At 47.0% G+C, this 26,170-nt stretch overlaps 1 protein-coding gene across 1 annotated transcript; it reads right to left on the bottom strand.

The window, feature by feature from the left end:
- Positions 1-6,157: 6,157 nt before the first annotated feature.
- Positions 6,158-25,262, bottom strand: T265_14200 (hypothetical protein; the record flags this gene model as incomplete). Its single annotated transcript, XM_009172507.1, has 12 exons — positions 6,158-6,457; positions 7,343-7,461; positions 9,703-9,886; positions 9,970-10,147; positions 12,640-12,802; positions 13,483-13,539; positions 13,650-13,839; positions 15,452-15,595; positions 18,010-18,113; positions 22,112-22,194; positions 24,593-24,692; positions 25,209-25,262. Coding segments are annotated over 12 exons (1,506 nt in total), but the record flags the coding sequence as incomplete, so codon positions are not given.
- Positions 25,263-26,170: the final 908 nt, after the last annotated feature.

Raw genomic sequence — 26,170 nt, 5'->3', positions numbered from 1 at the left:
GACGTGTCGAACGCATGGTGACCTTGGGGATGCGTCACTCTCTGCACATGTGCATTTTTTCCTGTCTGGGCGCGCCCTGACAAATCTGTGAAGTGCTGGCATCCGAACGGATTTGTTCAGAATCTCACCATTAAGACGATGTTCTAGACTAATGTAGTAAATGCGTTCCAGAAGGACGAGCACAGAACTAACTCCAATGTTGTTACCACTTTAACAATTAATATTATTATTATTAGTAGTAGTAGTATTTATCCATAGGGGATGCTCCCCCCAACCAAGAGAAGTCATGTTGACCCCCCACCAACAAGGAGCAGCCATGTTGCTCCTCTTGAGTGATGGAGGTTCATCAGCTCAGTTCAAAACTACATCCTAAATATCTGGATATCCGAACTGTTCGGAGACTTTTGCGCCCGAGACGAGCATTTTTACACAGTGCAGCAACTGGGCTACATCAGATGAAAGCGCACATCGACCCGAGTCAAGCAGCACACGTGGGATCCGCCTTTTTAATCTTCAAGGACCAGTGGCCTTAAGTACGGGTTTTCACGCGATTAGATATCGGTTCAAAACCAACTACGAACGTGATAAATATAATCTTGCGCATGGCATCGATTGCTCAGGTTGGACGAAATTTTCTTCTCAAGCGAGGCAGTCTAAGAACTAATGAAGATATTTTCGGATAGTGAGCATGACAAACACTGTGCTCATCACAAGTGATGTGAAAGTACAGGTTGCGTTTTGTGCCCGCTCATGGCCAACCCTAATAGCAAATGTAACGAATAGAGTTTCCGGAGTCCGACATTTTTATTCCTATCAACATAATATTTCTACCCGCGCAACCGGGTGCCGACCTAGCATAGGTCAGACGAGAAACGTCATCATCATCATCATTGTCAGCTATAATAACCGCGTACTGGTCCTAGTGGTTGTAACTGCAACAGGCTCGTTCACCGATGATTTGGGGGAAGGGGTAGGTAGCTGCGCATTGGAGGAGCTGATAAATTGGTGCATAAATCCAGCACTGTTAGTAGTCTGTTAGGTGGGGGGATTGAGAAGGGAGCTACGCATTGAAGACAATAGCTTGGATACATGAGAGCTATTGAGGGCGTGACTGGGCCATATCTGACAATGTCTCTAACCATTGATGTGGCCCGTCTCGGGGTCCCCATCCAGGAAGACGGCAGTGACCAGCTCAGGTGATTCCGCTGCCAAGTCATTTCTTGGTCGCCTCTGGCTCTCTTCCACTTTTCACGTGGTTGTGTGAAAAGGCCCCTTCGAGGAAGTCGGTCGACTGGTATACGCAGTACGTGGCTAAGGCAGCGCAACCTGTGCAATGTGAGCAGTTCATCTATCGAGGGTGAGTTATTTCTCCCGAATACCATTCGACGTACTTCAGCATTGCTGACCCGGTGTTCCCACCAGATTCGGGCAATGCTCCGAAGACATCGATGGTCAAACACTGAAAGACTTTTGACGTCCTCGGCGCGCAACGGTCAGGTTTCTGATCCATATAGTAATATGGAGCGCACCGCAGCATTGTAAACTCGACCCTTGACAGAGAGGCTGATGTCACGCCTACGTCACAGGTGACGTAGGTTCGCAAAAGCTGCTCTGGCCTTCCCAATCCGGATGGAAATTTCATATTTCGCGAGACCACCGGGACTGATACAGCTGCCTGTCTACTTCAATCGGTTCATCCGCAAGCATGAGGCTAGGGTTCTAGCCCACCCAGTCTTGCAGTAACACTCCACACTTTGCAGGTGTGAAGCGCATGCCGAACCGCGAGGCAGAATTATTTAGATTGTTTAATATTGTTTGCACTACGGCGGGGTGAGATCCAAGAAGAGCTATGTCGTCTGCGTACCCGACGTCTGTGAGCGGAGGCCCAGGGGACGTGAAACCTGCTGTGTCAGCTGATAATTGGCGGCCACTGATGGACAATCGGCCTTTTCGTGGAAAAGTACATGACTCCCGTTTCAGTGATGATTCGCATTCTCTCAAGGCACCATTAGCCGAAAAATAGAGGCGAAACACAAATCTAATGTTCTCAAAACCATTGACCATCAATCACCTCACTTTCATTGGTAGTTGATGTGCTCACCGAGAATGAGAAATGGATTTTCGAATGTTTCTTCATTAATCGAGGAGACATCATTGGATTCACTCTCTAAGACGAATGAGTGAAAAGGGTCATTTAAAACGCTTCCAGACTAAAGCCCACTAAAACAAGATTCTGAAGGCATTAAACGAGTGTATTCAGAGGCACGCTTCAACCATTCCCACAGCGTGCAAATAAGCAGTTTATGCCGAATTCAAAACTGCTGTGGTCATCCTGCAGTATATCTGAAATAGACCTGCCTAGGTAAGAGCCGAAAGTGTTGACAGAGAAATCCGTCGGAGATGTCCGCATACCATATCAAAGCGATACAGCAGCGGTTGGTGGACAATGAGCCAAATGTCTGGAGGCTTGTTCGGTAGAACGGAGTATAGACCGCAAAGAAACCCCGTTCTTAGATCGAACCGAGCGACCCAACGGACAACGCCTCAAAACACGAACAACTCAGGTCCAAGTCTCCGAGAGCTTCTTAAAACCAGCCACCAACAACGTCGTCAGCGGATGTGCAAAGAAGACGATAAAAATGCACACACGGTCGTCCACCAATTCCTTCAGTTAAGCCCCATTCAGATAAATAAAAAAGTCACTCCTGTACTGATCTACCTGTCTGATTGATCGGCAAAACAAAGGCAATAAGAGGCTCTCCCTAAAGAGGAAACCTCAGCGATAAGGAATTTCTTCCTATACTATCCTGCCTCGAAGGTACCTCCACCTAAGGCTTGCCACGTTAGATTGGTAAGCCGTCACTGACACTAACACCACTGCAACTCAGTTGCTAAACACCGATCGAGTGTACATAAGAAATATGGGTTCAATGTAAAGAGACTGAAATAAGGAAGAAATCAACACAAGATATTAATCGAATTCCAACGAGACAGACCTGCCAGGAGTAGTTGTTTTTGGTCACCATCCGAGAGGTGTTGCTGCTGGTTGAGGAAGAAACACAGTCGAAGTATCTGTCCAAGTGAATTTCCTTAATCGGACAAATGTCACTTCGAAAACGTACTCAGCTAACCAGTAGACCTTGTCGAGAGTTTGTCTGAGACAGGGAGCTGGAAACCAGTGAGTAGGTGACAGTGTGAGTAGACTTTTAAGGGTCTGGCTGCGCCAAAACGCGTTGACCTTCTAACAGGCGAAAATCGTCGTGAATAATGTCAGTGGTTGGATTTGTTTACCGATCTATTTGGTGTTGCCAAGATCCTCAACTCGATCTCTCTTTGGAAAGAAATTTTCAACTGAATTTCCCGAATTAGTTGTAAAACTACTCAAGATATCCAACTATTCTTCCTGGCACAAAGAAGAGGTTAACGATTGTTTGAGAAACCTGCAGGGGATACATGGACTTTGAGCTGGAGTCGTCCTTCCCACCAAGTGAACCAACCAATGGACTCAACAAAACGACGTCCTGAAAGTCCAGCAAACCCCTCCTAAGAAGCCGAAGGGGCCAAATTCCATACATCCAAGTGAAGGTCCACCATTTCATTGATTGAAAGTTAAACGGAGCCGAGTTTTATTCTTCAGGCTGAGGAGGCTTTTAACATCTCTGCTATCTTGTTATCATATACAACCAAAAGCAAAACAATTATGTCATCAGTCCAGTCACTTTCGTTCTCAAGATTAATGCGCACAGATTGATCCACCATACCACTGACAGCACCATGTTCCCGTTTTTTTCTTCCAGATCCTTGCAGACATTCATGGACAGATGCAGTCGTTGCGACCACAAGGTGACATCGTTCAAAAACACTTCATATTGGGGGTCGTTTTGCTTAATGTTCCATCCTATGGCACAAATCTTGCGTTCACTGAGATCATTCGCTATGTCACAACGATGTGTTTTGCAGGGAATACTGTGATTGAAATTGTTGAACAAGAATGTATTGTCTGGATGAAACACACTACTCACAGGCCTGCTGAAAACTAGTCGGCATTCTGTTGAAGCGTACCATCAGAAACGAGAGATTTAGCTGGATTTTCAGTTACGAAATTCGTATGCAAATGAGTGTTTGTCGAAGAATAGATTTCCTTCATACACATATACTCTGCTGTTCTTGTCCTCAACTTTATTTCCGGTTAGCAGAAATACCACCTTTTCTTAATGAGTCAGTTAAAAGGGTCGCTGTAGCATTATGCGAGCAAATGTAGGGGCATTAGAATAGTTAATTTTGCTTATAAGTGCGCAAAGACGATTGGTGTACAGATCGACCAATGAACAAAGCGTAAACTTCAATTGAAATCTGTTCTCCAGCTTTCTGTCAGAGAACCGTAGGAGAGGAGGGGAGACATTCTAGTATCCCATCGAAGCTGTCCTTTTGGGGAAGTGTTGGATTCTTCGCCAAATAGAACTGCGCCCACCTGATGAATCTCAAAGACGAGACCGGTCGCGGGTCGTCAGAAATTTCAGCAACCTTATGAATAGTGCACTACATCCAGCCAGTGTTACAGTCTCATTTTTTAATAGTATGGGGTCGACGCTCGTTGATCTCATAGTTTAGTGCACCTGCCACACGTGGCCTCGTCCAAACCTCATTTGTTTATTTGGTTGACAGATTTTTACCAGATGGAGTTGTCCAGAACAAGGTGACTCTAACTACATCTGGTGTAGCTGCACGACCGAAAATCACCTACTCGAGTCACATATAATAGGGGATTTCGCTTCCAACGCAGTCCCACGGGTCAATCAAGAGTCGCATGAAGCAATGCACTAGTCATTGCAAACTGAAACAATGGCCCTAAACACAAAGCCGACGTTAACACAACCGTTATCAGTTCATTTTATGCGTATTAGATGCGAGATGGCTCAAGTGGTTAGAGCGCGAATCGACCGACCGGAAGATCTGTGGTTCGAACATGACCCCTGCTTCTCGACTTCCTCCGTCTGGGCTTGGGCAGTGTCCCAGCCCTCGTGCCTCCTTCGGGTGGCACGTCAGCTAGGCAACGAAAGGGTGTTGCAGCTGAACGATTTTTTCATTTATGAATTTGCCCGAAAAAAAACAGCACATCATACACAATCCGACGGCCACAATGAAGGGCATGCCATCAAGTTGTGCACGTCACGAAACACCAAACAAAAGCTCCAATCGGTCGTGTGATTCCAAGCCTGATACGAGGACTATGCAGTGGGATATTGTCAGGACGCGCCCAGACAGGAAAAAAAGCACATGTGCAGAGAGTGACGCATCCCCAAGGTCACCATCGGTACGACACGTCCGGAAAGTAGGTGAGTTGGTGGCTCGCACCAAACACGGCTTAGCAACATACGACCAGCGTAGTGGGCCTGAAAGTGTTCACGATCGGAACACCGCCACTGGCTGTACGGAGGGAACAAGTGGCCATTTAGTCATCCTATATATTTACGCAGAGGCTTTGTATGTTTTTGTCCCGACAATACAGCCGTGTCCCGAGTTCTCTGTCTTCTTGTCGTGTAGTCTGGCAGGCTCAGTGCAGGTGTAACCAATAGACAGCCACCGATGATACAACAGATATCTCAGTAAAATGAAGAGGTATGGTCGAAACATGCCCCTGGCATTCACAGCCCAGTCCATTCGTATCAATTTTCGTCGATGGGCTTCCTCTAACGAAGAGGATCACGGGACAAGCGGAAAACCATACGTGATTTCCCGTGCTGCGAATGAAGCACTTCTTCAGAGACATTGTCAGACAAGGCCCAGTCGCGCCCTCAATGGCGCTCGTGCATCCAAGCTATTGCCTCCAATGCATAGCTCCCTTGTCAATCCCCCCACCTAACAGTCCACTAACAGTGCTGGATTTATGCACCAATTTATCATCTCCCGCCTCCGGGCCCAGCTCCCTCCCCCCCCCCCCCAAATCATCGGTGAACGAAACTGTGGCAGCTACAACCACTGTACGACAACTACGCGGTTATTACAGCTGACGAGGATGATGATGATGATGATGGGCAATTGGTTGTTACTATTTGATTGCCCGCCCCCTTGATTGCTAAACAAACCAGTTAGAGAGAATTCTTCGCTCGCATTCCAGTCTTTTCCATCAAAGCAGTACAGTCCTTGGATAACTCGGCGCGGACAACGGACGAGGAAAGTGTCGATTGAACAAACACGACCAACCATAACCAGAGAGTCTGCTGACAGAGGCAACAAGCTTTATGAACACTCGATCGGAGAAAAACCAGCTACAAAAGTGGATAATATATTTGACGGGAAAGCAGCAGTCAACATGGAAAACTGCTCAACCGCTCAAAGTCAAGTTGGCCAATTCCGCACGGATTTGTTCTTCTCGGTCAATTTTCTCAATCTGATTGAAAGCGAGTTGTTTTCCGGCAGCTCGTTCAGTCTTAAGCTTTTCAATTTCATTCAGTTTCTAAATGTGGAAAGGAAGTGGGGAATGACGGTGACGGTAGGAAAATAATATAAGTAGTCAAATAACTCAGACTTTGTTAGCAAAAAGAAGGCTTGCTAATCGCCTAACTATCAGGAAGGTCAGCTTCCTAAAAGCAACCACTGAGTGCCCGAAATCTACCGAGACTCTCAATTTCGCTAGATGTTGACCAGACAGACAACGCTCCCGCGATATGCAGCACGTCGCAGCCTCGTACCAAAGCCAGACCGCGTGCGTCAGCATTGGACCAAGTTAGACAGTGTCCGTCCAAGAGCTAGCTTGAGACCACTGTACATTCGCACTCGCACGCACTCACGCTCTCGCACTCGAGCAAAGCTGTTGTATTCCCTTCCGTGAGTCTTTCTCCCGGCGCCGGACCGGGTCAGCAGCAGATACCACAGATTGACGAATCAGCAGCAGACATAACACTAGCCATGTTGCATCGATCCATTTACGTTGGACTACCGCTCAATACGATGTAGCAGAACAGACGGTAGGCATATCATCAGAGCAAACGCGAGAAATCGTCCAGTAAATGGCCTGAAATGAGTCGCGTCATGGTCCCAACTGGGATGATCGTGCGGGCTGGCCGTGGTACTGTCCAATAAGCTCCTAGAGTGCACATTTCAACCAAACTATTCGGCATGGTAAGTAGTGTAAGGGAGACCCATCCGCAAAGACAGGTTGCTGGCTTGAAGTCTATACAAGCGTCCAGCGTCACTCCCCACCTAGTGTGTGCTACCGGCGAAGGAATGCCCACCAGAAGAAGCGGAAAATCCACCTTCCCCTTCAACATTTTACAAGAAAGGCCTTATAGAGGCTCGAAGTGCGAATGGGCAAAGCCTAGAGATACACAGGACTCCTTACCTTTCGAAGCTGACTGGCTTGTTTGTTACCCATACCAGGAGGGTGTGGCTCGCCCGAAGGCTCCGATTTCTCCGCAGCAGGCTTCTTGCGCTTCTTCGGCTTTTTTGTGTCCAGCATATCTGAATGATGGGGAACAAACAGAAAAGAACTCCAGAATCTCACACGCTGTGACCAACGACATCAAAATTCTCTCACACACACATACACAATACTCACGGAGAATCAGACAGCAAGACCTTCGTAAGCAGTCATCCACGTGGTCACTTCACATGTCGGTCGACATCTGCCTACGACAAGTAGCTATATGGGAACAATATTTATGTAGGTGAACGATAATCGCCACAGGGAAGACTGATACGAATGCCACACGTACCGCCCTGGTTCCCCATATGTAACTCCGAGTCCGGTACAGATCAGACGATCCCAAGTATGGAAAAGAAGCGTTTGAATAAAGTCTACAGTGCCATTTGCTAATTTGTACAACAAATCTCAGTATACCACTGGCGAGATAAACACACCTGTGTTAACGATAGACCCAGATGGAACTCTCGTTTATGACATTTTTCAACTGAATGTGCTGCAAGGAGGCCGCTTCAAGTTCCAGCTGGTACGATGTCCAAGATATCGCAGTACGTCTTCTAGACGGAATAGATTACTCATAAGTTTCATGAAACTCTTCGACTATCCCCTACCGACTGCGTCCCTCTTGAAGCTCATCATATAGGCGTAGTCCTTGGGTTTCCAGTAAGCTTATGTTAAACACTGAATTGCACTTGATTAGCCCCAAGAACGATGAAATCGGTCATGGGATGCCGAAGAGTTTTCAGCAACCTTATATGAGCTCGGGATAGTTCAATGGTTTAGGCGTGAAGTTACAGACCGGAAAGTTCGTGGCTCGAACCCAATCGCAGCATCTCAACTACTCTTATGAGTATCTCAGCGTTCGTGCCTCCTGACACGGCAGCTAGGCACTAAAAGGGTGATACAGCTGGGCAGATGTTACTTCATTGTAATAAGTAGTGTGTTACGTCGGGGAAATATACTGCGATACCTCAATCATCCACTTATGGGAATAAACAGCAAACACACAAGCGTGATGGACGACTAGTACAGCATAGTGTCAACATCCGTGCCAGCACAAGAAAGTCCTGGTGTGACGGTGAGACTACTGATGGGGGCATGCGAGTAGTATGTTTTCTCGTGAATCTGCTTTGCGTCTCTTGAAAAGTGAGAACTATTACGGAACTTGTGGAGTCACATTTGCTTGGATTTGAGCAACAGTCAATAAATATCCAGGAAAGTTCAGGGAGATGCGTTCAGGAGAAGATGAATGTCCAGTTTTTGTAAATAAGATGCAAATGAGAGTTTTGCTTCCCTTTCCAATAGTCTGTAACTGTCTGGTTGGCATTTTCTAATAAATAACTCCGCAGCGAATGCCTTCTTCCTTTCAATGGTAGTGTGAGTTACGAGCCTTCCCATATTAAATCAATCCAATGGCTGTGGTTCCTTGTACAAACATACAGACACACATGTACGCAAACATGTTGCCGGGCCAACTTGATGACACCCATTGTCCTACTTGGGTTAGCAAAGCCCGACTGACAGAAAGTCGGAGATTGTGCCTACCTGATGAGCCCCAAGAAGGGCAAAACTGGTCGTGGGCTGCCGAAGGTTGCTGCAGTAAACTTGTGAGTAGTTTCTTTCCTTAATTGTTCTGCTCCCCCAAGTTGTGTTCGCAATATCACCAGGACTGGTGAACGGAGCGACTCAACTCGAGGGGGGGCTGTGAACCAGGAGTTTTAGTGTATTCGGCTATGGGGTTCAAAGCGCAAATATTGTATTTTCTTGTACAATATTCTGGTACAATGTTCTTGTACAATATTACAAGAACACAGTCAGGACACGCGTCCGCCTGTTTGGCGCACTCAACTACTGTCAGGACGAGCCCAGACAGAAAAAAAGCACGTGCAGAGAGTGACGCATCCCCAAGGTCAACATCGGTACCACACGTCCGGAAAGTAGGTGAGTTGGCGGCACCCACGAAACACGGCTCTCACCATACGGCTTAGCAACACAGGACCAGCGTAGTGGGCCTGAGAATGTTCACGACCGGAACACCACCATTGGCTGTACGGAACGAACAAGTGAACGACCCTATTTGGCCACTTAGTCATCCTGTATATTTACGCAGACGCTCTGTGTGTTTTGTCCCGACAATACAACCGTGTCCCGAGTTCTCTGTCTTCTCCCTATCGTGTAGTCTGGCAGGCTCAGTGCAGGCGTAACCAATAGACGGCCACCCACGATACAACAACTACCTACCAATTGTCAAACGGTGATAAAAAAAAGTCTACGCTTACTCGGGTCCATTCCTACAGGCAGGTTCGGACGCGCAGCTGGGGGTTGATATTGTCCTTTCACGCTGTCCAAAGTGTGTGCAGCGGCAACTGCTTGCTTGGCGACTTCAGACCGATTCCGAAGGGCTGGTGGGATATACTTTCCTCCCTTGGAGGTTGTTCCAGTGCCACTGGATACCTGCAACACCTGAAACACGTATTTTTTACGGTCAGAAAACCGATAGAAAGTTCAACGGTTTGGATCGCGAGGGAAACGTTAGATGAACTCACAGGGTCGAATTTCTTCGGCCGTGGGGCTGGAGGCAGGTGATCCTGAGGCATCACGAATACCTGGTAAAGTTCGTGATCTGTGGCAGCTGGCAGGTCCATTGTTGCTGGACGTGGTACTGCACGAGGTTCCACACGCTGGAAAAATAATTTCTTCCCGCTGTAGTGCCATATCCCAAAGCTAAAGGTACGGTCGAAGGGATGTGTAAAAGTGGTTTTGAGTATAAAAAAAGCAAGTCTCAAGACATTCACTTCCCCGAAATGAGATAAGCATTGTACTGGGTGAAGAATGAAAGTTGAACTTCAATAGAATTTCCAATTTACGCAAAAACATGCTGTGAAACATCGCAATGGCTTAGTCTAAAATGTACCTATCCTAGTGGATTCATCCCTGTTGAGTACGCACAATAGGTAACCGAGTAAAATTTAGCGATCCTCATGAGAATGCGGCACATCTGTCAGTTACCAAGAAGCGACTAGATTTTGTCGGTATTTGGTGAGCGTTTGCGCCCTGAAAAAGCTACTATACGAGGTATTATTGTCATAACATTTTTCAGTTTTCCTATGTCCAGGATAAGCTCGAGATGGTTAAGACGTGCCCTTACTGACCAGAAGGTCTGTGGTTCCAGTCCGACCTCTGCATCTCGACTGCTCCTATCTAGGCTTGGGCAGCCTTGCAGTAGCTCAGACTTCGTGCTTCCTTCGGGTGGCATGGCGGCCAAACACCGAAAGGGTGCTACAGCTGACCAATGATGATGAATGATGTCCAGGATGATGACGAAACGAGGCAAGACTCCGCAGAGGGGAGCCGGCATGGCAACCGGTGGACCGTAGAGAAGGATACTCGTAATTAGCCCCAATACATACTGCAAAAAAATCGTTCAGCTGTAGCACCCTTTCGGTGTTTGGCCGCCATGCCACCCGAAGGAAGCACGAGGGCTGGGATGCTGCCAGGTAAACCAAGCCTAGACAGGGGAAGTCGAGTGGCAGAGGTCGGGTTCGAACCACGGACCTTCCGGTCAATAAATTCGCGCTCTAACCACTTGGTCCATCTCGACCCAATACATACTTACCGTAAGATACACGGACTGACGACTACGAGAAAGCCAGCGGTTGAGGCGCAAGATACTGTTGGTTTGAATTGGTCTTTCTATTGGTGTTGTAAAATATTTGGGCACTTTTCCAGTCAACGATTTTGCGGAATAGAGGTAGCTCCAGTGCGCTGCTTGTTTGTTGTTCTGTTCGGTGAACTTGGCAGTTGGTTTTCAAGCGTTTTATCACCAATCGAGTTGACATCCGCAGTGACAATTTCACTTCGATTGAAGATGAAACATTTGCAACAAAACTGCCAAGCTGGGCGAACAGACAATCAACTATTGCGGCCCTTCTGCTTGCTCTAGATTTTTTTGTGATTGTGTACCGGTAGGATGCTAAAAGGCTTGATTATGACGAATTCCTAGGCGGAGTTTCATTCTACAAGTTGGGGTAACCTGAGCTGAAGAGCCAAGAAACAGTGCACACCCTCATTGGAAATCATAAGCAGTGTGTCTCACGAATCTCTTGAAAAAATTCGAACGCGCGACCTCCCGGGGCTGATGGTTGAAGACCATACCGTTCTGTCATGAGTGCTTGACTAGCAGTACGTTTAAACCGCATAAAGCAAGATATAGCGCCATGCGCGATTCACTCACATGATTTACATTGTGTGGTCACATGTTGATTGGACCATCAACTGACGATTCCCAAAATGGATGCCTTTCTTTCTGAGCGGGTTACTCATCGCATAATTTAACCATAAGTTAAATAAGATATCTCACAACTCACATTAGCCGTTACTAGAGAAGCCCGTCAACAAGGGACCTTCATCGTTCATCCCCAGAACACCCATGCTCCCCAACAAGGACAAAATAGTTGTACTGTCTTCCTCAGCTTTTCTACACAGAGACAGATTTCACTTGAAAACCGATTAAGGCTTCATCTTGATTTTAAATCGGCTCTAGCAATTAACAACGTGTGTGGACAAAACCAACGCTGAATCACTGGGATTCCTCTCCACAGTCCAGCTGAGAACCCAGGACTTGGATACCACCATTAGTAGTTATACATCATTCAGCTGTAGCACCCTTTCGGTGCCTAGCTGCGATGCCACACGAAGGTTGCACGAGGGCTGGGATACCGCCAGGTTGCCCAAACCTAGGATAGGGGAAGTCGGGAGGCAGAGGTCGTGTTCGAACCACAGATCTTCCGGTCAGTAAATTCACGCTCTAACCACTTGAGCCATCTCGCTCCCAGAGGCGATGCCAGGAAGAATTAAGCCAAAATCTTGTTCCTGGTGCGGCTCCCTTAATAATCAAACATTTGGAAAGACATCAGGATTTCCTTAGCGGCCCGACTGGAAGCATGGAACGGTTCGGACCTACTGATTGGAAAGACGTGGTTTCAAACGGCCCAGTATGTACTGATAGTAAACACATACCACAGGAGTGAAATGGCTTGAAATAGCTCGGTGGTTAAGTTGAGAACCACTGATCGTGGTTGGATTGAACCCTGGCTTTCTGACTGCGCCCATATAGGCTTGGACAATCTGCACCCTCCCCCCGCGCTCTTTCCGAGCTGTACGCCAGGATGCTGCCACAGGTAAAAGGAATGACAGACAAAGTTCCGCGGACTCACCCATTATTGACGCGGAGCCGCGGAGTTGTTGTAGCCATTAGGAGATGTTCACCATCATTCATCCAAGTCACACTGGTTATGTCAGTGGTCTTGAAGGTGGACAAACGCTCTTGACGAGCGAAGTCCCATACACACATGTCACCCGGGAGATTTCCGAGTCCAGCTAAAAGCAGCAGTGAACAGGTTCGAACCCGGGCCGAGTAGGGATCAATTAAGTTAAAGAAATATGCACAATTTTGTGGATCAAATGGCAGGGTAGAAAATAGAACGAATTTCGGACGAGAGTGAGGTGATTCAAGAAAATCTTATTATGTATGTATTTACGTCTGCGTACATATTTAGCGTCACTGGACACTTAATTCAGTAGTATGCAACTTTTACGCGTATATGAGGCTTGCAAGCAAGCAAACGTAAAGCGCTTGGCCTATGTGGAGTTGGCTGAAACTTGGTTTCGCCACTCGCGTACGGTTTGACTAACTTGTCTGAGTAACCATCAGTATTCTCATGGAAGGGGATGATGATACAGTGACCACACCGGAAAATGCTCGGTCACAGGAAGTTTCTTCACCAGTGGGGTTCGGGGGGGGGGGTGCGGAAGGACCGACCAGGCGGTCCTTGTCAGCAGTTGCACGCATCAACCAACCGGTTAACATAGCTAAGGATCCCTGAATGTAATAGAAGCTAAACGATTGGATAACAGAGTCGAATTTGTCAGGCCCTGACCATATGTTTACCTACAATTTGCGAACGAAAAAGCGGTGCAAAAAAACATCAAAATAAAGTGGAACGAAAGGATATGATTTCCATGTGGGTTGAAATGGATCTGATTCCAAGAGCCCGTACCGAAATTGAATCGTGGTTCGCAGTCCGTTCCAAACACGGTAACCGAGGCAGGCACAACTAAGGGGGGTATGGAAGGAAAGAGTTGGGATATGATCGGAACTATCTACGGAGGTTTGGGTGACATGGCAGGTGAAAGATGGAAAAAGCTATCGCCTGGGGCTACGTACATCCATGACACACAGCAAACAGTTGTTCGGTGGATCTTGCCTCATTCTGTGTCCCCGCACTCGAATCCGGTCTCCAGGCCACATCATAAATCGGACCTTTGCGTGGCATGGTGACCACAGCACTGTCGCTGGACCGCTTTGTGGTCAGGTAGAATAGACCTTGGTCCCCATAGTAACTCTCCTCGCTCGTCTGTAAAAGAACACCCAGAGAGAGGGAATCGAAACTGAGATCAAGTAAGATAATGGGAACTTGATATCATCGGGTACTAATAATATCGTTCATATCTCATGGAAGATACACTTCACCGGGTGATTCACACCAAATTTACTTTATACCCAACAGAACTGGTCTTGTTACGCATTCCAACTAGCGGATTCCCACGGATGAGGGGAACGTAACGCGGTACCGGGACATTTAGATTGCGAGGAAAACCACTATAATCCTAGATGAACTCGACGCAGCTTCAAGCATGTCTAGGTTTATTCTCCTTGTCAACTGCTTGGTCCTGCCCCAACGGTTAGCAACAAATACCGGAACAGTACATACGTCGAGGAATTCCAGATAACTCAGTGGTTAAGGTGCGAACTTGTAAACCGGATGGTCCGTGGTTTCAACCCGACTGATGCTGTCTGGGCTTGGGCAACCTGGCAGTATCTGAACTCTCATGCATGGAAACGAGAGAAATCCTTCAGTCGGAGGGTCGGATGCTCTGGAGGTTGTGTGATCTACATTCGAAATCATACTGGATGCATTTGAAGTCAGTGTGCTACGAGATAGTGGGCACTTTAGCAAAAATGAGACAATGATTGGCAATACATTGCTCCAAGCATGACCAAAAGTGCGGACCACGTCGAACGGTTAACCACAACCCTGTATAGGGCTCAAAAGCAACGTAATCTACAGTTGATGAGCTGGTCAACGAAGGACCGTTGAGAACGACAATGCCCATCAAACGTGTTCAGGAAGCACTATTAACACAGGATAAACTTGTTATCTCAGACGCTGTCACGACACTGCCGATCACCATGCTTACGAATCACGATTGATGAGTAAAGCTTGGTGGATGGTCATTTTAGCTTTGAAATTATACTAACCGTTCCGATGTGACACGCTTTTAGTGCCTGTCTGCCACGCCGCCTGAAGGAAACACAAGGACTGAGATACTGCCGGGGTTCCCAAACTTAGAGAGAAGTAGTGGAGATGCAGAGGTTGGGTTCGAACCAGGGACCATGGTTCAAGTGGTTAGAGCGTGAATTTACTGACCAGAAGGTCCGTGGTTCGAACCCGACCTCTGCCTCCCGACTTCCCCTGTCTAGGCTTGGGCAACCTGGCAGTATCCCAGCCCTCGTGCAACCTTCGGGTGGCATGGCAGTTAGGCACCGAAAGGGTGTTACAGCTGACCGACTTCTGATCAGTGAGCTCACGCCCTGACCCCTGAACTATCTCGAGCTTTGGGACAAAGCTGGTTAGATGTGAAAAGTAATCCTAAAACAGAACCGGACATTTTGTCTCTTTACCTTCAGGGCCAAATCAATCGAACCCCGGAATCGAATGTCACTAGCCTGAGAACACAAAGCAAACGAAATTCGGTCATGAAAATATGAATATCCAGACAGGAAAGTAGGAAAACGGACAGACGGTGGATCCTAACCAAGTGACCGGGCGAACAAAAATGATGTACATCAAAAATTCCTTCGATTCAGTTCACCTACAAACGACTTGAGAAGACACTGTCAAACGCCCCATATGTGAATGGTCCGAATATCTCATCTGTACGACGCAAGAGAGGCAACAACCTTACCTTGGTTGAGCTCAGTGTCAACAAATCCATCCCGCGATCGTTCCAACAGAGTTGGACCGTGTCGGCACGATAGAAAGACTTGCTGGTAATCAGTTGGAATTGTCCCGAGTGCCACTGAAAGACACGTACTGAAGATGGTTGTCCCTGAGTATGGGAAATGTGTGAGACCGAATGTATGAGTATGGGGATAGATCTTACTCAGTCGAAAAAAAACTCTACAAGTCGCAAGAAATCAGGTCAAACAAGATACAGGCGGAGTTCATTCGACCTCCAGATCTTTGATTACCGATATCTTCATATCCACTGGTTGGAACGTGTACCCACCGAAGTGGAGTAAAACTAAAGCTTATCAGCCTAGTGTGGTTGGGATAGCTATAATGAAAGTCAAACTACCGTCTTTCATTCAAAACCCATGTTGTCAGAAGGATCGAGCACGACACGGGTCCGCAAAATGAAAGTGGCCACAATCATAGTGGGTGTGTAAATCTCTGTGTGCATGATTAGAAGCCTCACGGGACATGAGACCTAACCGATTTCAGTGGCGTTCACGATCACTATCTAGACGGCTGATCAGTTGAAGCTCTTGTGTGTTTTTGCTGGGCGGAGTCTTCAAACGTCAATCGCGCTGACAGCATTCGATTACGATATGGTACTCGGATGCGTTCATATCATTCCTTTCCCAACGAGTAGGCATCCAGTTCCAGACCGCCTTCTCCAAGGATACAAACCTTTCTCGACTAAGTCCCCACTCTTTTTCTATATTTCAACTCTTTACTAGAGCAGGGAGCGAAATGGCTCAAGTGGTTAGAGCGCAAATTCACTGACCAGAAGGTACGCGGTTCGAACCCGACCTCTGCTTCTCGACTTCTCTTGCCTAGGCTTGGGCAACCTGGCAGTATACCAGCCCTCGTGCTTCCTTCGAGTGGCACGGCACTGGAAGGGTGCTACAGCTGAACGACTATCTTTATCACGCAGAGTAATTCTTCATATTTCCAAACGCATTTGTCCCATTTCGAGGGTCCACAAGTGAGATGAAACTGAGGTTTTGTGTACCCCATCATAATGCTCTGGAGTTCAATTCTCAAAAGCCTCGTGAAATTAGAACATCAATCTCTCCCTGACACGGGGATTTAACAAACGAATAGATGTTGCCATACTAGGGAGGTGGTCATAGTTTGAAGGTACGAGCAAACTCTACCACGCTTGCCTGAAGTGCACAGCGCGATGGCCGTACTAGGAATCAGGTCATTGAAAGGAGGTTCGCTTCGGTCCATCAGCACTTTTCAACCCTAGTTAACCGACCCCCAGATGAGCGGAGATTATACATTCACGTCTCTCTAGTTTGAAAAGCCCTCCCCCTCCTGTCCTTGCGAGCTCACTCGGGTGGGTCCACATCGAAGACGGCGAACTCGAGTTTCGTTCCGACCAGAACCCACCATCACTCGGGCACATGATACCCCACAACCCTTTCGTTTGGACCCACCGGAACGACTGAGCCAGGACAGGAAGAGGATTGGTCAAACGAGAGTGATGTGAAGGCGAATTGTACAAATCTGGAAACTATCTACAAGCAGATATTCATTTCACGCTACCCAACGAGAAGCGAGGTGAATTAGCAACAACAAAGACAGACTATCACACATCATTAAAAACCGGGATGCATATTTACGGGAATACTGATGATTCGACCGTCTTTTCAGTCCTGTACGATGTAATATCAAGCAATAAATCATCGCTTTTTGCTCCTTCGACTGCACACAGTCCCGTATTGCTCAGGTGAATGCAAAGTTCAGACCCTGGGAGATTGTTGAATTTATAGTCTGTAGTGACCAGCGGTTGCGGAGTAAAAGACTGTCTGGTGACTCCCCATGATCAGCATGATCAGGAGCGGGTGCTTTACAGAACAGTCATTCCGAACTTCTCCATCTTGATAAATACTCTCAGTTGCACAAGAAACTGGGTTTTGGCGAAGGAGTAGGGGTCACGTCCAAGTTCCCTGATAATTCGGGAGGCTGTTTGCCCTTTGACAAGCCACGTATGGAATAGGAGAAACCAGGCTGTGAAAAGTCCCAACGACAGGGTCGGTCGTTATGGCACCCTTCTATCCTCGGGTGATGAAAACCAGATGACTTCTCGAAGCGAAAAAATCACGCACTGGGGTCTAGACAACCAAAGGTTCTAATGGTGCAGTTTTGATGGGCAATCTGTGGTCTAGTCTCGGTGAAATAGAGAATCCTCTACTGACACTCAGATCGGAACGGGCAAATACGAGTCATATTTCTCCTTTCGAAGCCATTTCATTGGTATGCCCAGTTGATGATCAGTTATGGCCTTTGTAACTTGAAATCTGTGGTTGCTGAGCTCGAAACCTAACATCTGAGTTTTTTCTGACTAGAACTGAATAACGCGGCATGTCGCATGACGGCCATGAACACAAGCCTGCCAATGCCGAATGTCGACCAAAAACCGGTGCTGCTTGTACTGTGACCGACATGACAGCTGTCTGTCACGAAAATAAATTTAAAAAAATTCGTAGCACTGACAAGCTCAGGACTTACTTTTTGACAAGGAACATACACAGCGACGCTGGGTACGATGGAACTGGGGCTCAGTGAGAAATGACACATGCCTTTTACAGCCAGGCGACCGGTTGGCTTGCTGTCTGAAGGAGAACAACATACATGTACATCAACGTCACAAAAATGCGCACTGAACAGCACATTGTCCATTGGAAATACGACCATGAGTAAGGATATGAGAGAAACGCCGAACATCAAGAGTGGTCCACTGCATACCAAAGCATCGATGGATGGGCGCATAACCTAACCACTTGATGTACGGTAGTGCAACTCTGTATCGGTTCCTTGGCTTCCTGCTCCGCCCACAATGGTATATCAAAAGGCACGGGAGCTCTACACAGCCCTTATAAAGACAAAGGAAAATTAGTACAACTGTATTTACAGGGTAATCACGGGGTATTCCACAAGGTCGTGCTAGAATCTCCGTGATGAGGCGAGAAGCGTCGAGTCAAGGACGCTCGACTCGGTTGGCTGGCAATTCTGACCAATCAGGGCATGCCTTCATTTGGTCCGCGTCCTGCACGTGACACATCCGTCTAGATGCTCGGCGATTTCTACCGCCTCGGCGATTAGCCTGTGACGTGAACCGTAGTCCCCGCCTCAAAACTTCAACATTTTCTAAGTCTACTTTGTGTCCCATGTCCAGTGCGTGTTCCGCAGTCTTTCAGTAACGCTTGATAATCATCTGCGTTTCTCGGCGGTCTGTTTATTTTTCTACTATGCTCTCCGACTCTGATGTGTAGTTCCCTGGCCGTCTGTCCTATATAAGCCTTGACGCAGTCATTACACTTAATTTTGTAGACACAGTCCTTGGTTCTGTTTGCCGGGAGGCGATCCTTCAATTGCACCAGTGCAGAGCGCAGTGTTCCCCCTTTGGGAAGCTACTCTTATGTTAGCCGTGTTTAGAATTCTTCGAATGACCTCCGATGTGCCTAGTTTATATAACAGCGGTCCCGGGCCATTCCCTGTTGAGTTTCGCTACCGGTACCAACACCCTTCGCAATTGACGCTTAATCAAGCTAGCTGGATATCCACTACCCCGAAGCTTGTTCTTCACATCAATTTGGGCCGCTGTTCGAAATCACCAAGCATCCTAGCGTTAACAGAATGGAAGGCGTGGAACTGGCTAGCGTGTGGAGGACGGTCTTGGGTCACTCGAGCTGACACGTGTTGGTGTGCGGTCATCAGAAGGAAAAGTGGTCATCATCTAAAATACACTTGACCTCAACTCCCCTCAAACTAAATTGTCGGAGCACTCACAACCCCACAAAGACCAGGGAAAATCTAACAGCGGCACCCGAGATGAATCATCAAGTAAAGCATCCTGGAGTGGAAGATTAAGAAACAAAAAGCGATCGGAACTAATTTGGAACCCCTCCAACCCATCAATTCAAGATTTTGGCAACCACACCAGCAGACAAGAGCTGTTAATTGAGACTCAACACTGATCTAGTTTGAAGAGGCTTACTGATTGGGTCCCCGTCTGTCTTATAACCTAGCCAATTTGGTGACCTGCTCAATTGGCCTGATGAAGCTTTTGTGTCAAAAGCGAAACGCTGCCCAAATAAAAACTATCGATTATTTACCAAGCTCTTCTGAAACGAGAACTCAACCATATCATCCTCCGTCGCGAAGGGACTGGAACTCATCGTCGTGTGACGGTTTGCGCACCTCCGTAGCCCATTGAGTCGTACTGAGGGATTCCTGTACAGCATCCAGGTTGACCAATGAACAGAGGTCTGATAGTCCCCTGACCTTCCAGGCCGGGGGGTTGAAACAAGTGTAGCGGTTTGTTCCTTGAAATCTGCATCACTCAAATGGTTTCTACCAATCACTGCTGCCTTGCGGTTGGGCTCTGGTTGAAGACCCCAATCATTCTCCCATCTAGGTTAGGACAATCTGGAAGCATATCAGTCCACATACAGCCATGAACACAACAGATCCAGATGAAACACTCAAATTTCCTCCTATCGGCAGTTGTTGACACGTCTGTTTGTCCAGGGAAACACTCTAATTGTTTTGATGTGTCGATGAAGCGCTTTCCCATGTGAGAAGTTCCCTCTAAGAAGGAGTCAAAACACTTGTTCAACAATCTTTAGAGCACGCACTCCTGGCTTCTATTCTGATACCTTTTTTCAGCTGTGGATACGGTGAATCTGATCGCCACCTAGAACAGAGATGTAATGCCGAAGACGAAAAGATGAATGTGACTGAGTGGGCGCCACTGGTTTCGTGATGTCGCACCACAGTGGCAAGGATCTCTGGTTACCGATTGGGAAAGTACTTCGCTTTCCGAGCTGACTATGACCGCTATTTGGACCGTGGTCCCTCTCTGATAAGCCGTAAGCTGTCCGTGTGTGGATTTCTTTCACCTCAAACCTTCAAGGACAAATACGCTCTTCCTGGGTAGGCGGTTTTTGAGAATGCGCAACAAATAACCGAGCCAGCGTATATCAAATGGTCAGTCGATCATCACCAAACATCATACAACGTATTCGAGAAATACACTCATTTGCAAATCAATTTGGTTTTCATGAGAGGCTCAACTGAATCTCTCGTTTATGATATCCTCCAGCTGAATGTGCTGCACACAGGCCGCCTCATGATTCAGTTGGCACGATATTCGAGATGTCACAGTATATTTTCATAAAGAGAACTATTCACAACGTTGCTGAAAACTCTTCGACAGCCCACGACCGGTTTCGCTCTTCTGCTTTGGGCTCATCAGGTAGGCGCAGTCCCCGAGTTTCCGTCAGCCTTATGTTCTACTTGAACCCGAATTGGACTGTTTTCGAGAAATACACCGGCTGTGGGCTGTCGAAGAGTTTTCCCTTTATATAAACCATACAACGTAGTTCAGCAGTGGAAATGCAATGCCCCCATTTGTATTTTTTTTATATTTGTAATATTTGTAATGCTGCCTGCGAGCATATGTCTTCCATCCTCCACAGAAAGCAACCAAGTTTGACACTCATAAAACAGCACCAGTCGCGCTGCAACGTTGCACACCCTCCTCCCACGCAGAACGGCCAATATCACGTCGGCGCGACAAGTTGGAGAAAGGTCAAGCACGCAATCATCTCACCGGGAACACTGTCAGCAGAAAGAGATGGCTCAGTGGTTAGAGCGCGAATTTACTGACCGGAAAGTCCATGGTTTGAACCTGGATGTTCAAACATCCTGGATCACCCTGGACAAACAAACCGCCATGTTACATTCGCGTTTCCTGATCTCCCAGTCATTTCTTTTAGGGAGTAGTATGGACCAAACTTCCACGGACTTCCAGTTTCCTTCTTCCGTTTATTCCAAATCACTAGTTGATGAATTTCGCTGTCTCTTTGGAAAGGAACTTACCGAGGAGACCAGTTTAATCCCTACTAATACTTATATAGTAAGTACATAGAAGTACATAGAGGGATCCAAAGTAGTAAGGCCAAGCAGGGAAAATTTAACGGTATCATGTCATCATCCCCCATATAGACACGAGCTCGTTCCAGCTCGTTCAGCTGTGACACCCTTTCGTGGTCTAACTGCCAAGCCACCCGAAGGAAGCAAGAGGAGAGAGAGACATTACTGAGTTGTCCAAACCTAGACTGCCAGGGTTGGATTCGAACCACGGGCCTCCCGGTCAGTAAGTCTGTGCCTTAAACACTGAGCTACTTTGAGCTCCACTTGTATCACATCGTTTTGAGACTCAGTTTTCACTGGGACAAGTCGCACTAAGTAGAAACAATCACTAGTATGATAAAATACATTCCGTTTCAAAGTAAATCGGTGTTGACGGGTGTAACGGAATCCCAGCTGAAGAATATTATAAACGATAGACTCAGATGGGATCCATTTAGGTTATTCGTTAACATTAACTTAATTTTAATCAATTGTACCTCACGAACCGCGTACACTGTTGTATTCAAACAGAAACTTAGGAATTTCACCCACATAATGAACCTCAAGGACGATGAAGCCAGTGGTGGACTGGGTAGTAGTTGGGTTACAGTTACGAGTTTTGATGATGCGCAAAAGCAATTTCAAAGAAAAACTGCGTATGACTAATAGCAAAAACGTCGGGAGAGTTGCCTACCGAATTGTCCCTTGTTGTACAACTGAACATCACCGTCGATACGAACTGCACAATACGCCGAGTCATTGGTCCACTGAGGTTGCCTATGGGAACAAAAAACCGTTCAGAACCACCATGTTATACAGTCGCCACAAATTCAAAAGATCATACACTGCGGTGATATTCATTCACATGACAGAGCTACACTAGTACGTTATGCACTATGATAATACGAAAAATTCCTAGCAGGAATTGGCCCTCTGTTCTACTTGAAACCAAATTGCACGAAATTAGCGAACTACACTCATTTGCAAACTAATTTGGTTTTGCGACAGACTCGCCTTCGGGTAGCATGGCAGCTGGGCACCGGAAGAGTGTTACCGCTGAACGATTTTTATATGTTTTTCGAACGGGAGTGCTGGGTGAAACAAACGTAATCCTTCCTTGCTGGACTCTATTCGGAGACGCATGAGGCGTGAGCCATTAATTGATAATGACTGTCGGTCAGAAGACAAAATGGGGAGAAGAAAGTAGCAATACCCTTTGGCTGCTTCGAGACCGCTTGATGGTTAAGAAGTGCACTCACTGATCCGTGGTTCAAACCTAACCTCCGCATCATAACGGTCTCTGCCTAGGATTGGGCAACCTGCCAATATCCGTCCATCGTGCTTTCTTCGAATGGCGTTGGCAACTGAGCACCGGCAATCCATGTCTGACCATTTGAATCGTAGGCCCCCGGGGAAAGAAATGATAGGTGTTCCACGCAATTTTCAGACAATCGGTGATTTAAGACGTCACTCTATTACTGGGAGAATCCCTGAAGAATAGTATTCAGTGGCCATGTGAATCAACCATATTTAACAGTGAAGTTCAGGAGTATCAAATTCCAGATGTACTGTGCTTTCTTATATACCTAAATTACAATTTGGAGGGCTGTCGAAGAGTCTTCAGCAACCTTGTGAGTAGTTCCCTTTATGAAGAATTTATGTTCTTCGGATAGCCAAAGATGGTCACGAAACTGCTCGTAGTTGAATATATTTCGATGAAGACTATCTCACATTACGCAGGAAATGTCCCGTCATATTGTCCTGCGAAATGGTCCCTACATAAAGCACCCAATAGGGAACATCTAGCTTCAAGTTCCTTTCCTCTACGGTTGTTGTGTCTTCCTGAACGGCAGTGTAACTCTGTATAGGTCCCTTGGCTTCCTGCTCCGCCCACCATGATATATCAAAACGCACGGGAGCCCTACACACCCCTTTATGGAGACAAGGGGAGATTACTACAACTGTATTTATAGGGTAATCACAGGGTGCTCCACAAGTTCATGCTAGAATCTCCGTGATGGGGTGAGAAGCGTCGAGTTAAAGATGCTCGATGCAGATTGGCTGGCATTCTGACGAGTCAGGGCATGTCTCCGTTTGGTCCGTGTCCTGCACGTGACACATCCGTCCAAATGATGTGATGCTCGGTTATGAGGGACGGCTGGCCTCCGTACAAAGGTGTAACCATCTTTCTAATACGGCATAGTAACGCAATGCAAGAGGCTTATATAATGACAAGATACGCAAGGCTATCGATAAAACCAAAGTGGATTCGCACCACAGACCACAGTGATAGTAGTCATCATCATCATCATCGAAAGAAAGAAAGAAAGCGTTCAGCTGTAGCACCCTTCTGGTGCCTAGCTGACATGCCACCCGAAGGCTGCACGAGGGCTGGGATACTGCCAGATTGCCCAAACCTAGACAGGGGAGTAGAGAAGCAGAGGTCGGGTTCGAACCACGGACCTTNTAAATTCGCGCTCTAACCACTTGGGCCATCTCGCCCTCATCATCATCGACTGCATGACATCAGTGTTCAACACCGATGCTTCGCTGCCGTGCATGAGTATTGTTAGTCGTGAATGTCATGGCTGTACGAGGGCTGGGATACTGCCAAAGCGCCCACGCCTAGACGATTGGAGTCCTCAACCAAAGCCTATGGCTCAAAAGCCTAACCGCATGGCAGCGGTGTTTGGCGGGAAATGCAAATTCATTACTATTTCTACGGAGCAAGTCGCCACACGTCCCAATCCCAACCTGGAGGGCCAGGAGACTGTGTTCGTCGGACCTCTAACCATTGACCAACCTGGTATGAGAGACTCTGTGAGTGTCGCGGGACACTCTCCAGTATAGCTCAATGGATCGCTGAGATGGACGGTAAGGTCCAGTCTCTTCGTGACGGAAAGGACAGGAGTACTGAGCTCAGAATCAACTGAGCCCAGTTCCCTTTTTTGGACCAAATATTTGAACACATAGACCAGAACATCAAGAGGAAGTATGGTCTGCTCGGACGTAACACCACCCTCACCACTAAAGATATCATCAATGATAAGACCCGTGTTGAACCCAGGTGCTTCAGTGCCGTGAAAATGAACAGATACTACATCCCCAGCAAATAAAAGGAGTCAGTAAAGTGACTGTTGGTTTATAGGAGTTAATGGTTCTGGGAATTACTCACCATCCACCGGTAGAACGGTGAATATACTCCTTGAGCAAATCTCCAGTATCAACATCAAATACGCGAACATTTGGCGCACCATTGGGTTGTTCCGCGGAAGCTGAAAATGGTCAGAAAAGTTGAGTGAGACTTACTTTTATAAGGCTGATAAGTGAAAAGCACACTCCCACCCGGCGAAAGCACAACTTTTGAAACATCCTTGACTGGAATTTCAGAGCAAGGGTCGAGTTCGGTATTCAATACAGTCACTCTGAAACGGGAAGCTGTGGAGGACTAAGAACAAACTTTTCTCCATCTGAGAGTGCCACCCGTTTTGCGTTTTTCGCCAATGAGAAGTTTTTCAGCGAATTCGATAACAGGCTTGAGTTACGATGTTATCCATGGGCTGTTACAAACCAACCTTTGGACCAAACTTGATTCTTCCTTTCCTTCAAATTTGAAAACTCGTAAACCATCGCTCCCTAAACCTAAAATAGATACGTAATCAGGAAACGGGAGAGAATTACATGCAAACATCTCAGGGACCTGAGGTGCTATGGTGAATCGACTCGCGGTATATCAGTGCTCTACCTGAGTGGGAATCTGAAGAACAGATTAGAGTCAGAAGACAGCTAACCTTTGATCGCATCAGACAGGGAGCATAAACCTTCAGGAGAGGGGACCAGATGATCTGTAAACGAAAAGTAAACACTAACAAAGGAACGACGATCATATCAGTGCCAAGCACTGTGGAGAGACAGATTAAAATTTGCCGATGATTATTACTGAAAAAGGTAGTCCGAATGAAGTTGAGGTACTCCCTGATGTGACTTACAAGACTTCGATTTAGATAGCAAATTCGTGTTTTGAGCCTGTCCGAGACGATTTCATACTCAGCATATCAGTAAGGCTCACATCGGCCGTGATCGCACTCTTCAAAAAGGATTCAATGTCATGCGAAAACCATCCAAGAATCAATTTGGAAGCTGCGACATCCAAGGTGCTTTGTGGCATTATTTTGCGCAGGCCGACTGACTATCGGGGAGAAACTCGTGAGAATCAAGACCCTGTCGATGATGTAGCGACTATAACGTTACCTTGAGATAAGTTATCAGACAGGTCGCGCTTCCAAACGTCCCATATTGATCGATTCGATCAGTATCAGGGAAAGCAACATCATTGTTGGCACTGATGCCTCAGCAGCAAAGTACAACCACAACATTTTTGTGAGTACACCAAAGCCCTAAGGTGAAAAGAGGACAAGGATCCGGTGCTGGCTTGTCACAAGCATCTTGGGGTTCCTACACCTCCAGGCGCTCAGCCAAACGACCCGAAAAGAAATTGACGGCACGAGTGCCACTGACGCCGACCAGCCGACATTTCTTGCAGTGCCTCTAGTCAAGCGCAGGAGCATCATGATAATCCCATCGTGAAAGATGGACTAACAACACCAAAAGTCTTCGTAATCTCTTTTATACCCTTCTGCCAAGTTATACGTTGTCTATCACCATTCCACGAAAGGCACGATGAACAAAGTTCGTCTGGGTAGTCGATGTTTCGGCACCTGTAGCACATGACTAAGAAACCGCGCCGGATGGT

Source organism: Opisthorchis viverrini, assembly GCF_000715545.1.
Source record: "Opisthorchis viverrini unplaced genomic scaffold opera_v5_157, whole genome shotgun sequence".
Lineage (NCBI taxonomy): Eukaryota > Metazoa > Platyhelminthes > Trematoda > Opisthorchiida > Opisthorchiidae > Opisthorchis > Opisthorchis viverrini.
The sequence above is the reverse complement of the archived record's forward strand: the minus strand, read 5'-3'. Positions and strand labels throughout refer to the sequence as shown.